We start from the raw sequence: 13,411 nt of genomic DNA on the forward strand, positions 1-13,411 counted from the left end.
GGTCATGTGGGTAGGTTACACACGGGTCATGGTGGGTAGGTTACCACACACGGGTCATGGGGGTAGGTTACCACACGGTCATGGTGGGTAGGTTACCACACGGGTCATGGTGGGTAGGTTACCACACACGGTCATGGTGGGTAGGTACACACGGCATGGGGTAGGTTACCACACACGGGTCATGGGGGAGGTTACCATACACGGGTCATGGTGGGTAGGTTACTATACACGGGTCATGGTGGGTAGGTTACCATACACGGGTCATGGGGTAGGTTACACACGGGTCATGGTGGTAGGTTACCATACACGGTCATGGGGTAGGTTACCATACACGGGTCATGGTGGGTAGGTTACCATACACGGGTCTGTGGGTAGGTTACAACACGTCATGTGAGTTACTACACACGGGTCATGGGGGGTAGGTTACCATACACGGGTCATGTGGGTAGGTTACACACGGGTCAAGGGGTAGGTTACCATGGGTCATGGGGGGTAGGTTACTACACGGTCATGGTGGGTAGGTTACCATACACGGGTCATGTGGGTAGGTTACCATACACGGGTTATGGTGTACCATACACGGGTCATGGTAGGTTACCATACACGGGTCATGGTGGTCCGTTCTACCATTATATATTAGAAAATATAAATTAAACTTACTTAAGTTAGATATTAATTAATAAAGTTTTATTTATAATTTATACAAGTTTTTATTTAAAGTTTTAGTGTTTAGTTTACCGTTTGATGCAACCATAGAAAAATGTTATTAATATGGTACACACACACACACACACACACACACACACACACACACACACACACACACACACACACACACACACACACACACGTCTTCCCCCTCAGGCTAAAACATAGAAAGCTTGGAGAGGTTTAATGCTCCCCCTCCCCACACCATCTGGGTCTTTAACAAAGAAAGTAACTTTTAGAAAAGTATTTCCATTTGACTATTACGTTAGTAAGTACTCTCTCTCTCTCTCTCTCACGCACCTGGTTGGGTTCTTTCGCCTCTACGGCTCCTGAAAGTAACTTTCCCTTTCAGAAGAGTAATGGTGACAGTGTGTGTGTGTGTACTTGCGAAGTGAACATGCTGACCATACGTACATACATACACGGCGCCCACCACCACCGTCACAATAACCACTTAACCTTTGCCTGTCTACTACTACTACTGTTTTTGATGGCCTTCAGCCTCCCCCAATAGCCATTCCTTCGCGGCCATTTTATTACCTTAATGTTAAATATCCTAATACATAAGAAGCTATCCTGGCTGTGTTGAGTTAGTTGAGCCGCGGCTCTCAGTGACTGTTGCCTCATAGTCAATATCTGCAGCTGTTGTCGGCTTTAGGACCGATGCTCTCGTTCCCTGAGGCCGACCGAAGGAGAGAGAGGGTCAGTCGACATCTTCTACCAACACACAATAAGCATTCATAGGGCCATCCGACACATACCGACAATAAACCCAACACACATAGAGCTACCGATGCATCTGAGAGATAAAACCCAGAAGGTTGGCTCTTCCTCGACGCAGGGTATGTTGTGGGCACCGTGCCAGGGTACAGGTCACGGATGGGTCATTATTTGGCCTGCTGTGTGTCTGCTTACATACCTGTCTGTCTGTCTAATTGTTATTTTATATATCTGACTGTTTGTATGTGTGTCTGTCTGGCTGCCTGTGTGCATGTATCTCTCTCTCTCTCTCTCTCTCTCTCTCTCTCTCAGATCGTATATATATTTGTAGCTACTTAAGTCAAATATGTTGTTGTAAAGAATTTTAAAGCGACTTTCTCTCGTTTGAAAAGAGAGAGATGGTGGTAATAGTGGTTATGGTGGTACTTGTGGTGGTAGTTGTGGTTGTAGTTGTGGTAGAGGGAAATGGGAGAGAGACAGAGAGAGAGAGAGAGAGAGAGATACCCCAGTGTTCTATAAAGAGATCTCTCACGTAGGTCTCATAAATCTCTCTTTCTCACCAGAGTCATCTTAGAGACATCTCACCCACGATGACTCAAGGAAAATTTATTGTCTCATGTAGGAGTGTGGCTGAGGGGGGCTTCAGAGGATTTCGAAGCTCTCTCTCTCTCTCTCCTTCCCTCCCTCTCTTCCTGTCCTTCTTCCCCTCCCTTCCTACCCTCCTTCCGCCCTCTTACCCTCACTCTCTCCCTCTGCTCTTACATCCTCTTCCTCCTCACCACCCCCAACAGGTAAACGGGACACCTGTTGCTAATAAAAATACCTGTTTATGTCTAGTGGCTTTCTACCTGTTGTCTACCGTGAGGTGATTAGTCTCTATCTTATGTTATTTAATTTTAGAAGAATAAAGTGTTGTTAGGTTGTTAGGTTAGGTTAAGTTAGGTTAGGTTAGGTTAGGTTAGGTTTGGCTGTTTAATCATCGTGTAGTATAATAAACGGGGGGGCTAATCTTCAGGTGATCCCAGTTTTCACCTCAGTCTTTGTTTACAAGTGAATTGTATCACCTTGTTTGTGTATAAGCAAGGTGTGTTTACAGACAAACAAACTCTATTGTTTATGTCATTGAGTAGGAGAGATTTGTGTATTATATCTACTGAAAGTGTGTGACCCTAACCTAACCTAACCTAACCTAACCTAACCTAACCTAACCTAACCTAACCTAACCTAACCTAACCTAACCTAACCTAACCTAACCTAACCTAACCTAACCTAACCTAACCTAACCTAACCTAACCTAACCTAACCTAACCTATCACTTGTGTTAACAGATTATGTATAGTAATAATGTGAATGTTTCTTCCTTACAGATATTCGTTAAGGGATGATCCTACCTGGGCGCCCCAGGGTAATGGCGGCGGGTGAGTAATTAAAACACATCTCTCTCTCTCTCCGCGTCTAGGTATGTCTTGACTTTCTCATTGGTCAATATATCATGGATCATGCTAGCTGTATGTGGTGGTGGTAGTTGTTGTAGTAGGTGTGAAGGATAGGTTTTCATTTTTGACCCACTTAAATCCCCTTAAATCCACCTGTATCCACTAACTTAGATCTACTTAAATTTACTTATACACGATAATTCAGGTGAGATTCAACAAATGGCGCTGAGTGTGTTGTTTCACCTCAGGATTACTATAGTGTTTTATTAGCGTGACACACACACACACACACACACACACACACACACACACACACACAGCGTAACTAAAACGCTGTATACATTTGGGTTAATGGTTGGGAATGGAGTTGTTTTTGTGTGGGGAGGGGGGTGAAAGGGGAGGAGGGGGTGAAAGGGGAGGAGGTGAAAGGAGGAGGGTGAGGCTTGTGTCTGTAAGTTTGTCTGTCTCCACCAGTGAGATAAAAACACGGAGTAATTTTCTGGGTGAGATATATCGTTGGTGTGTGTGTACGGTACTCTTAATATTCTGAGGGATGGTGACCACGACCCACTAACACTAAATGTTTTCAGACCTGCCTACCCCTGGCCTCCCTACCTACCCTGGCCCCACCCACCCCTGGCCTCCCTACCTACCCCCTGGCCTCCCTACTCACCCCTGGCCTCCCTACCCACCCCCTGGCCTCCCACCTCCCCTGGCCTCACCTACTCCTGGCCCCTACCCACCCCTGGCCTCCCACTTCCCTGGCCTCTACCTACCCCTGGCCTCCCTACCCTATATATTTTGAACGCATTATTTCGGCCAAACATTAAATAACTTCCGCTTTTCTCTTTATGAAGTCGGAAATTTTTTTTTACGTAATTGTTGGTGAATTATGTCTGGCCGTACTTCCTGTGTGTGTGTTGGTTGACGCTAATTAAGGTAACAGGTGTACTATACATCTACCATCTACCTGTACTATACATCTACCATCTACCTGTACTATACATCTACCATCATCTCAATTTTGTCATGTTTTTACTGTACTCTCTCCTTCTCCTTTCTTATGTATATGTATATTTATTACGTGTGTTCTTTATATTAATCATCTCTCTCTCTCTTCCACAGCAGCCATGTTGTTGGTTGTCCTGCTGCCTGCGTTGCCTACATTGTAAGTTGAGTCTATACAATGGTGCCACGTCTAGTACCTGTGATCTCTCTCTTTTCCTTTCAATTTATAATTAATTTTTCACAATCGTCAGTTTTCTTTAGTTTCACCTTAATCCCCATTCCGTTTTCTATATCATCTTCTTTATTAATTTCTCTTTTAACTCTTGTGGTTTTCTCTTTCTCCTTCAGTTATTTATTTTCCCTTTTGGGTTATTTATCGGTTATTGTCATTTTCTGTTATAGTTTTATCAGTTTTCTTTAGTCACGGGTAAATTTTCACTTCGTTTTCTGTGTCATCCACTTCAGTATTTTTCCCTTGTTTTTGTTGTTGTTGTTTATTAATTTGATTGATTGTTTTGTTCACAATTAAACTGAACAGAAGACCAAATGTTTAGGGTCATTCACTTACTCTCTCTCACTCACTCACTCTTTCATCCTCCAGGTCACGGGTCAGTTCGAGGATGAGTCAGTCTCCAACGCACTTACAGCAGGTAGGTCCAGGTCCTCCCCAACAGGTACTGCGTGACGTCATAGGACATCAGGTACTCGGTGACATCATCGTTTACGTAAAAAGTGATATCATCGGACCTCAGGTGAACAATGATGTCAGGAGACTTAATTGGACGTGAAGTTTGGACTTAAAACAAAATATTAACTTAGAACTTTATTGAACTTAAGTGATAAATGATACAAATAAAAACTTTCTTACGATGAAAAAAATATTGGGAATGAAGTAAAATTATTAATATAATGATAACTTTAGATTGAGTTGGTCATGTCGATCCCCGGGGACTCTCCTAAACGACCCAGTTGGTTGGTGGTTCGCTCCGGGGCACCTGACGACCGAGTTGTAAATGGGTACCTGACTTTACAGTTGAGGAAGTGAAGGTGTTAAGTACAGTGTCAGGTATATTAGACCCAATGACCTGTAGTTGACTTGTTGACCTGTATCAGAATTTCAGGTGAGCCAGTGGGCCAACGTGACCTCAAATGACCTGTAGTTGACGTGTGGACATCTGGACACTGACCTGGGGACATCCACTGGCAGCCATCGGGGCCCCTGACCTATGACCTTCTTGACTATAACATTTTCCTTGTTCATCTTTACTGTTCATTGTGCTTCAGTAAAAATAGTTATCAAATCTATAAATACTACCTAACATAACATAACATAACATCTCTGTTGTCATACCCACAGTTGACATCATTAACTTGGAAGATGAAGATAACGACATGATTGTGGGCGTGGCCGGGGCTGACTACCCAACCTATTCCCGGGTGCCCGACACAAGCTTCAGGTGAGTACCCAACAGGTTACGTCCTCACCTTTCTGCCCAAATTTCTCAGTTTTGTCATTTTTTTTAGCTTTCTGTTTATTTTTCAGCTCTCGTCATTTTTGGAAGCTTTCTGGCCAATTTTCAGCTTTCTTCCAATTTTTAAGCTTTTTGACTATTTTTCGGGTTTCTGGTAAATTTTTTCAACTACCTGACCAGTTATCCAGCTTTCTAGGCAAGTTGTTCAGCATTCTGGCCAATTCGTAAGTTTTCTGGCAATTTTTCAGCTTTTTGGCCAACTTGCAAGCTTTCTGACTTTATCAGCTTTTCGACTGTTTTTCAGCTTTCTGGTCAATTTGTAAGCTTTCTGGTTACCTTCGCAGCTTTCTGCCAACATAGAAGCTTTGTAGCTATATCAGCTTGCAAAATTTTCAGCTTTCCGGCCAAATTTTCAGTTTATTCATCACTCTTCAGCTTTTTCACCAGTTCTAAGCTTATTCGTCAGTCTTCAGCTTATTCGTCAGACTTCAGCTTATTCAGCAGTCTTCAGCTTATTCAGCAGTCCAGCTTATTCTTCTGTCTTCAGCTTATTCGCCAGTCTTCAGCCTATTCAGCAGTCTTCAGCTTATTTATCAGTCTTCAGCTTATTCGTCAGTCTGCAGCTTATTCGACTGTATTTAGCTTATTCGTCAGTCTTCAGCTTATTCGACTGTATTTAGCTTATCCAGTCTTCAGCTTAAGAACACCAGTTTAAGTTCATAATAACAAAAACCTTGAAGAACACCACCTCTCTCTCTCACATCATTGGACTTTTAACAGGTGTGAGGACCAGGAGACACCAGGTTACTACGCTGACGAGGAGGCTGAGTGTCAGGTCTTCCACATCTGCGTGTCTGAGGGACGCCGCGTGAGACAGTACTCGTTCCTGTGTCCCAATGGCACCGTGTTCAGCCAGCAGTACCTCGTGTGTGTCTGGTGGTACAGTTTTCAGTGTGCCTTGGCGACCTCCTTCTTAGTATCAACGCTGATATTTTTGGTGATGCGCCACAGATAGGAGGACAGCCTGGCGTTGGAGGAGGACAGCCTGGCGTTGGAGGAGGACAGCCTGGCGTTGGAGGAAGACAGCCTGGCGTTGGAGGAGGACAGCCTGGTATTGGAAGTGGACAGTTTGGTATTGGAGGAAGACAGCCTGGCGTTAGAGGGGGGCAGCCTGGCTTTAGAGGGGAGAGCTTATGTTGGAGGAATACAGCCTGGTATTGGAAGTGGACAGTCTGGCGTTGGGGGGACAGCCTGGCGTTGAGGAAGACAGCCTGACGTTAGAGGGAGAGCTGGCGTTGGAGGAATACAGCCTGGTATTGAAGGGACAGCCTGGCGTTAGAGGTGACAGCCTGACGTTGGAGGAAGACAGCCTGACGTTAGAGGGGGAGAGCTTGGCGGTGGAGGAAGACAGCCTGGCGTTGGAGGAGACAGCCTGGTATTGGAGGAGGACAGCCTGGCGTTGGAGGAAGACAGCCTGGCGTTGGAGGAGGACAGCCTGGTTGGAGGAGGACAGCCTGGTATTGGAGGAGGACAGCCTGGCGTTGGAGGAAGACAGCCTGGCGTTGGAGGAGGACAGCCTGGTATTGGAAGTGGACAGTTTGGTATTGGAGGAAGACAGCCTGGCGTTAGAGGGGGCAGCCTGGCTTTAGAGGGGAGAGCTTGGCGTTGGAGGAATACAGCCTGGTATTGGGGGGACAGTCTGGCGTTGGGGGGGACAGCCTGGCGTTAGAGGTGGACAGCCTGACGTTGGAGGAAGACAGCCTGACGTTGGAGGAAGACAGCCGACGTTAGAGGAGGGCAGTCTGACGTTGGAGGAAGACAGACTGGCGTTGGAGAAAGACAGCCTGGCGTTGGAGGAAGACACAGCCTGGCGTTGGAGGAAGACAGACTGGCGTTAGAGGAGGAAGGCAGTCTGGCGTTGGAGGAAGACAGCCTGGCGTTGGAGGAAGACAGCCTGGCGTTGGAGGAAGACAGTCTGGCGTTGGAGGAAGACAGTCTGGGTCGAGGAAAAAACAAGCCGGGTTCGAAGGTTCAGAACAAGACGGGTTCGACTCACCAGATTTACTCGGTAACAGCATCAAAGACAATGGGTTCGGTCCTGGATTCAATGGATTTACCCCACTAGAAAGTAGGACCGAATTCAGCCCCGATTTGGATCAATCAGGGGTACCTCCAGGTCCAGGTCTAGGAGTTCATTCAGGTCCAGGTCAAGGAGGAGTTAGTTCAGGTCCAGGTCAAGACTTTCAATCAGGTCTAGGTCAAGGAGGAGTTAGTTCAGATCCAGGTCAAGACTTCCAATCAGGTCCAAGAGAAGATTTCCAATCAGGTCCAGGTCAAGGAGGAGTTAGTTTAGGTCCACGGCAAGACTTCCAATCAGGTCCAGGTCAAGGAGGAGTTAGTTCAGGTCCAGGTCAAGACTTTCAATCAGGTCTAGGTCAAGGAGGAGTTAGTTCAGATCCAGGTCAAGACTTCCAATCAGGTCCAAGAGAAGATTTCCAATCAGGTCCAGGTCAAGGAGGAGTTAGTTTAGGTCCACGGCAAGACTTCCAATCAGGTCCAGGTCAAGGAGGAGTTAGTTCAGGTCCAGGTCAAGACTTCCAATCAGGTCTAGGTCAAGGAGGAGTTAGTTCAGGTCCAGGTCAAGACTTCCAATCAGGTCCAAGAAGATTTCCAATCAGGTCCAGGTCAAGGAGGAGTTAGTTCAGGTCCACGGCAAGACTTCCAATCAGGTCCAGGTCAAGGAGGAGTTAGTTCAGGTCGGCAGGACTTCCAATCAGGTCCAGGTCAAGGAGGAGTTAGTTCAGTCCAGGTCAAGACTTCCAATCAGGTCTAGGTCAAGGAGGAGTTAGTTCAGGTCCACGGCAAGACTTCCAATCAGGTCCAAGAAGATTTCCAATCAGGTCCAGGTCAAGGAGGAGTTAGTTCAGGTCCACGGCAAGACTTCCAATCAGGTCCAGGTCAAGACTCCCAATCAGGTCCAAGAGAAGATTTCCAATCAGGTCCAGGTCAAGGAGGAGTTAGTTCAAGTCCACGGCAAGACTTCCAATCAGATCCAGGTCAAGACTTCCAATCAGGTCCCGGTCAAGGAGTAGTTAGTTCAGGTCCAGGTCAAGACTTCCAATCAGGTCCAGGGCAAGATTTCCAATCAGGTCTCGGTCAAGGAGTAGTTAGTTCAGGTCCAGGTCAAGACTTCCAATCAGGTCCAGGGCAAGATTTCCAATCAGGTCCAGCTCAAGACTTCCAATTAGGTCCAGGTCAAGACTTCCAATCAAATGCAGGTCAAGACTTCCAATCAGGTCCAGGTCAAGACTTCCAATCAGGTCAGGTCAAGACTTCCAATCAGGTCCAGGTCAAGACTTCCAATCAGGTCCAGGACAAGACCTCCAATCAGGTCCAGGTCAAGGCTTCCAATCAGGTCCAAGAAAAGACTTTCAATCAGGTCCGGGTCAAGACCTCCAATCAGGTCCAGGTCAAGACTTCCAATTAGGTCCAGGTCAAGACTTCCAATCAGGTCCAGGTCAAGACTTCCAATCAGGTCAGAAAGACTTTCAATCAGGTCCGGGTCAAGACCTCCAATCAGGTCAGAAGACTTCCAATCAGGTCAGGTCAAGACTTACAATCAGGTCCAGGTCAAGACTTTCAATCAGGTCCAGGTCAAGACTTCCAATCAGGTCCAGGACAAGACTTCCAATTAGGTCCAGGTCAAGACTTCCAATCAGGTCCAAGAGAAGACCTCCAATCAGGTGCAGGTCAAGGAGGAGTTAGTTCAGGTCCAGGACAAGACTTCCAATTAGGTCCAGGTCAAGACTTCCAATCAGGTGCAGGTCAAGGAGGAGTTAGTTCAGGTCCACGGCAAGACTTCCAATCAGGTCCAGGTCAAGACTTCCAATCAGGTCCAGGACAAGACTTCCAATTAGGTCCAGGTCAAGGCTTCCAATCAGGTCCACGGCAAGACTTCCAATCAGGTCCAAGAGAAGACTTTCAATCAGGTCCGGGTCAAGATTTCCAATCAGGTCCAGCACAAGACTTCCAATCAGGTCCAGGTCAAGGCTTCCAATCAGGTCCGGGTCAAGACTTCCAATCAGGTCCACGGCAAGACTTCCAATCAGGTCCAGGTCAAGACTTCCAATCAGGTCCAAGAGAAGACCTCCAATCAGGTCCAGGTCAAGGAGGAGTTAGTTCAGGTCCAGGTCAAGACTTCCAATCAGGTCCAAGAGAAGACCTCCAATCAGGTCCAGGTCAAGGAGGAGTTGATTCAATTCCAGGTGAAGGGGTAGATCAGGGCAGCTATGAGCCAGGTCAGGTCCCAGCGGGGTTGAACCAAGGAACCAACATCATCAGGAGCGGCCAGGGTCAGGTCATTGGAGGGGGTCAGGGTCAGGTCACTGGAGGGGGTCAGGGTCAGGTCATTGGAGGATATACCTATCCTACCCCGGGTACAGGGTTACCAACAGGTCCTGGGGTCAATACTGCAGGTCACACAGGTCCTGGGGTCAATACTGCAGGTCACACAGGTCCTGGGGTCAATACTGTAGGTCAGACAGGTCCTGGGGTCAATACTGCAGGTCACACAGGTCCTGGGGTTAATACTGCAGGTCAGACAGGTCCTGGGGTCAATACTGCAGGTCAGACAGGTCCTGGGGTCAATACTGCAGGTCAGACAGGTGCTGGGGTCAATACTGCAGGTCACACAGGTCCTGGGGTCAATACTGCAGGTCAGACAGGTGCTGGGGTCAATACTGCAGGTCACACAGGTCCTGGGGTCAATACTGCAGGTCTCAAAGATGTTGTGTCACTCAGAGTAAATCTTCAACCCGTGGCTACAGACGACGACATACTACTTATTGGCAGCCAAGAATCAACTAGCCTCCAGGACAACCAAGATCAGTACCAGGACAACCAAGATCAGTACCAGGACAACCAAGATCAGTACCAGAACAACCAAGATCAGTACCAGGACAACCAATTACAACCACAGAACAAACAGGAAGTGAACGAGGCTGGAGTGCGGACATTGGGTGATCCTCTCAATCAAGAACTGTTCCTGGTTACTCAAAATCAGGTCATCCAGGACAGTCAGAAACTCTTCCAAGGCCGAGATCAGATTCAGGCCACTCAGGAACTGGTCCGTGGAGGTCAGGGTCAGGGTCAAGTCCAAGGCACTCAGCGACAGATCCAGGGCAATCAGAGCCAATTCCAGGGCAATCAAGGTCATTTCCAGGGCAATCAGGGCCAGTCCCAGGGCAATCAAGGTCAGTTCCGGGACAATCGGGGTCAAGTCCAGAGTAACATCATCATACAAAGCAGTGAGAAGATTCATGGGTCACGTGGGTCTTTATACGTCACCCCATCAACTAACTTTAACCCTGTGCCCAGCCTCGCCCCTATTACCATTGACCAGGGATCCACCACTAATACCCACACCAGCGGCGTCAGCCAAATTCCCAGAGTTACTTTTACTGTCCCTTCTCTCACTAATGTAGTCAACCTTCGAGGGAATACGATAGTTGCCAGCCAGATTGAGTCGTCACCCAGCTACGATATCCCACTCCCGGAGCCTGTTTTTGGCCCTGTTGATTCAAGTGGGCGTGGGGGTGTCTCTACAGGCAGGGAGTCGAGTGTGAGATCTGATCTTATTCTAGAGACCTCGTATGTCCCGCCGACGAAGGAATTCACGCCCTCTAGTGTGGACAGTTCACAACAGGCCGCCGTCTTATTTGTTACTGGAGTTCCAAGCCGTGAAGGGCCTTTCTCCGTCTCCCCGGCCCCTGTCTCTCTCACTGACAGCCTCAAACAGGAAGTCGTGTCTCCTGCAGTCACTCAACAGCAACAGACATCCTTTACTGTCCCCAGACGACAGTCTACTGGAACGTCAATCTCTCAACAGAGGCAGACATCCTACACTGTTCCGAGACAACAGAATATTTTGTCTTCCATTACCCAACAGAGACAGGTTACCATCACCGTCCCCAGACAGAAGACAGCGGTATCTGTCAATCAACAGGGAACCTTAACATTCTCTGACCCGAGGCAACAGAACAAAACATCCTCCATTAAACTGTCGGCCCTACAACAGGGATATCTTCCTCCCGTTAACAGTGTCTCACAGGTCAACACCACCATCACATCCCCGTCAAGACCTGGAGACACAGGTTCCTCTCCAGGTCCTCAGGTCTTCCCCAGTGGTCCAGCCAACACAGCCTCAGGTACCCAAAGACTGTCAAGCTCATCGTCTGGGTCTAGTTCTTTTGCGTCTCCTTCAGCGTCAGTCTCTTACTCCCTTACGCCAACATCATCCTCGTCAGCGAATCTCTCAGTTGTTCCTCCATCGTTATCTCAGTCTCTCTCCTCGTCTCTCTCTGGCAGCGTCAACCAACAGCAAGGTCGTCCTATTATCCTAATCGATAGTAACAGCATACAGTCAGGAGCTCCCGGGGGCGTGGTGTTGCCTCTAGAACAGCACTACCTCCCTCCCTCCGCCAGAGACGTAACGCGTAATACTCGTCACGTCGCCAGAGACCAACACATAATCTACGTGACTCCTGTACCCCCCGAGGATCGACGGAAGACTTCACGGTCACGTCACCTTCAGGAGTCGATTACGGGGCGGCGATCCTTTCACCCTTCAGTACAAATCACCAGCAGGATGAACAATAAGGAGTTTCTACCCAAGACGTCCTCACAACAAATTTTAGGACGAGTCTTCTTCCCATCCAATCACAGAAGTGACGTCCCCAGCATCACCTATGTTGACAACTCTCGCAAGTCCTTCGCGGCGACCTCCTCCTTCCCTGTCAATCCTTTCAACCAGTATAAATTATCCTGGAGACCTAGTACTTCCAGTCAAATATAAGTTACCTTGAGAGTTGTTACCGATCCCGAGTCTGTCTGTCAGTTTGTTAGTGTTAGAGCCTTGGATGTTCAGAGTCTGTATACAAGATGATCGGTTATAATAGTAAAACCATCTTGACCTTACTTAATCTTTCTCTCTCTCTCTCAGTTCACTATACAGGGCTCCGGTAACCAAATCGACCTCATAACGCATTATTGGTATTCATTTTGTACACAGATCGCGTCATATCCGGTTCCCTAACATAAATAAACCAACATCTGTACTCGTGTTTGGTGAAGACACTATCACCTCCCACAGTAATGTTATGTGTTGTAGGGATTCTCTAAGGCGGTGTTGTAGTGCGTGTTATAGTTGTTAGTGTTGTAACCCCTCCAGAGCGTGTTGGTGCTGTGCGCTGGCTCTGTTGAGTCTTTCAGTTCAAAGTTCTTGTTGTGTGTGTTTTGTTCGCCAAATTGTGTTTACTTTGTTAAATAGTTCATTATAGGATGTAAATCTCAAGGACTTTTGTTAATTATGTTAAAGTGTATTATTGCAACATTTGTTAAAACTGAAATACGTATTTTTTTATGGTATGTCAAATAATGTTTATGTTAAAAGCTCTTGTAAGTTAACTTGAGGAAACCTGATGCTAAATATTGTTAAGAAGAGTTTATTAACACAAGCTGTACACGTCAAGAATTTTGATCTTAGTCTGATATTAAATTATTAACCCTTTTTTTCATTTTCTTGGCTCTCACAGCTGGTCAGTGAGGAGCAGTGTGTGTGTGTGTGTGTGTGTGTGTGTGTGTGTGTGTGTGTGTGTGTGTGTGTGTGTGTGTGTGTGTGTGTGTGTGTGTGTGTCTGTCTGTCTGTGTGTCTGTGTGAAAAATATTGACAGTACTTATTGTGCTTAAAAGTGTATCTACATAGTTATATATTAAAGAAATATTTTGTAAATCTGTTTATTATTATTTACAAACATTATAATATATTTATTAACTCCCTATGGTTATATTTGGAAATAATAGTAAATAACAAGACAATATAACCCAGAAGCCATCATATACATAATTCATATTCATTAATAGTATACATAGGTCATATTAATAGTATACATGGGTCATATTAATAGTATACATAGGTCAAATTAATAGTATACATAGGTCATATTAATAGTATACATAGGTCAAATTAATAGTATACATAGGTCAAATTAATAGTATACATAGGTCATA

The 13,411-nt window shown here is 46.5% G+C and overlaps 2 protein-coding genes across 2 annotated transcripts; both read left to right on the forward strand.

The window, feature by feature from the left end:
• The first annotated feature begins 4,478 nt into the window (after nt 1–4,478).
• Nucleotides 4,479–6,623, forward strand: LOC121856378 (U-scoloptoxin(01)-Cw1a-like). The gene is made up of 3 exons (XM_042351911.1): nt 4,479–4,522; nt 5,230–5,329; nt 6,125–6,623. Exons 2-3 carry the CDS (start codon nt 5,265–5,267, stop codon nt 6,357–6,359), a joined length of 300 nt encoding a protein of 99 aa, XP_042207845.1. The 5' UTR covers nt 4,479–4,522; nt 5,230–5,264; the 3' UTR covers nt 6,360–6,623.
• LOC121856321 (filaggrin-2-like) lies at nt 6,538–12,197 on the forward strand. Its single transcript, XM_042351798.1, has 4 exons — nt 6,538–6,779; nt 7,420–7,966; nt 8,178–8,813; nt 8,925–12,197. The coding sequence occupies exons 1-4, from the start codon at nt 6,538–6,540 to the stop codon at nt 12,195–12,197; spliced, it is 4,698 nt and encodes a 1,565-aa protein (XP_042207732.1).
• The last annotated feature ends 1,214 nt before the right edge of the window (nt 12,198–13,411 follow it).

Source organism: Homarus americanus, unplaced genomic scaffold (assembly GCF_018991925.1).
Source record: "Homarus americanus isolate GMGI-L3 unplaced genomic scaffold, GMGI_Hamer_2.0 scaffold48220, whole genome shotgun sequence".
Taxonomy (NCBI): domain Eukaryota; kingdom Metazoa; phylum Arthropoda; class Malacostraca; order Decapoda; family Nephropidae; genus Homarus; species Homarus americanus.

Excerpts from the sequence above, each read along its gene's own strand:
- LOC121856378 (XM_042351911.1), top strand. The coding sequence starts at position 5,265 with ATGATTGTGGGCGTGGCCGGGGCTGACTACCCAACCTATTCCCGGGTG. Across the intron at positions 5,330-6,124 it reads GTGCCCGACACAAGCTTCAG|GTGTGAGGACCAGGAGACAC; the intron begins GTGAGTACCCAA and ends GACTTTTAACAG.
- LOC121856321 (XM_042351798.1), top strand. The coding sequence starts at position 6,538 with ATGTTGGAGGAATACAGCCTGGTATTGGAAGTGGACAGTCTGGCGTTG. Across the intron at positions 7,967-8,177 it reads CAGGTCTAGGTCAAGGAGGA|GTCAAGGAGGAGTTAGTTCA; the intron begins GTTAGTTCAGGT and ends AATCAGGTCTAG. Across the intron at positions 8,814-8,924 it reads AGACCTCCAATCAGGTCCAG|GTCAGAAGACTTCCAATCAG; the intron begins GTCAAGACTTCC and ends ACCTCCAATCAG.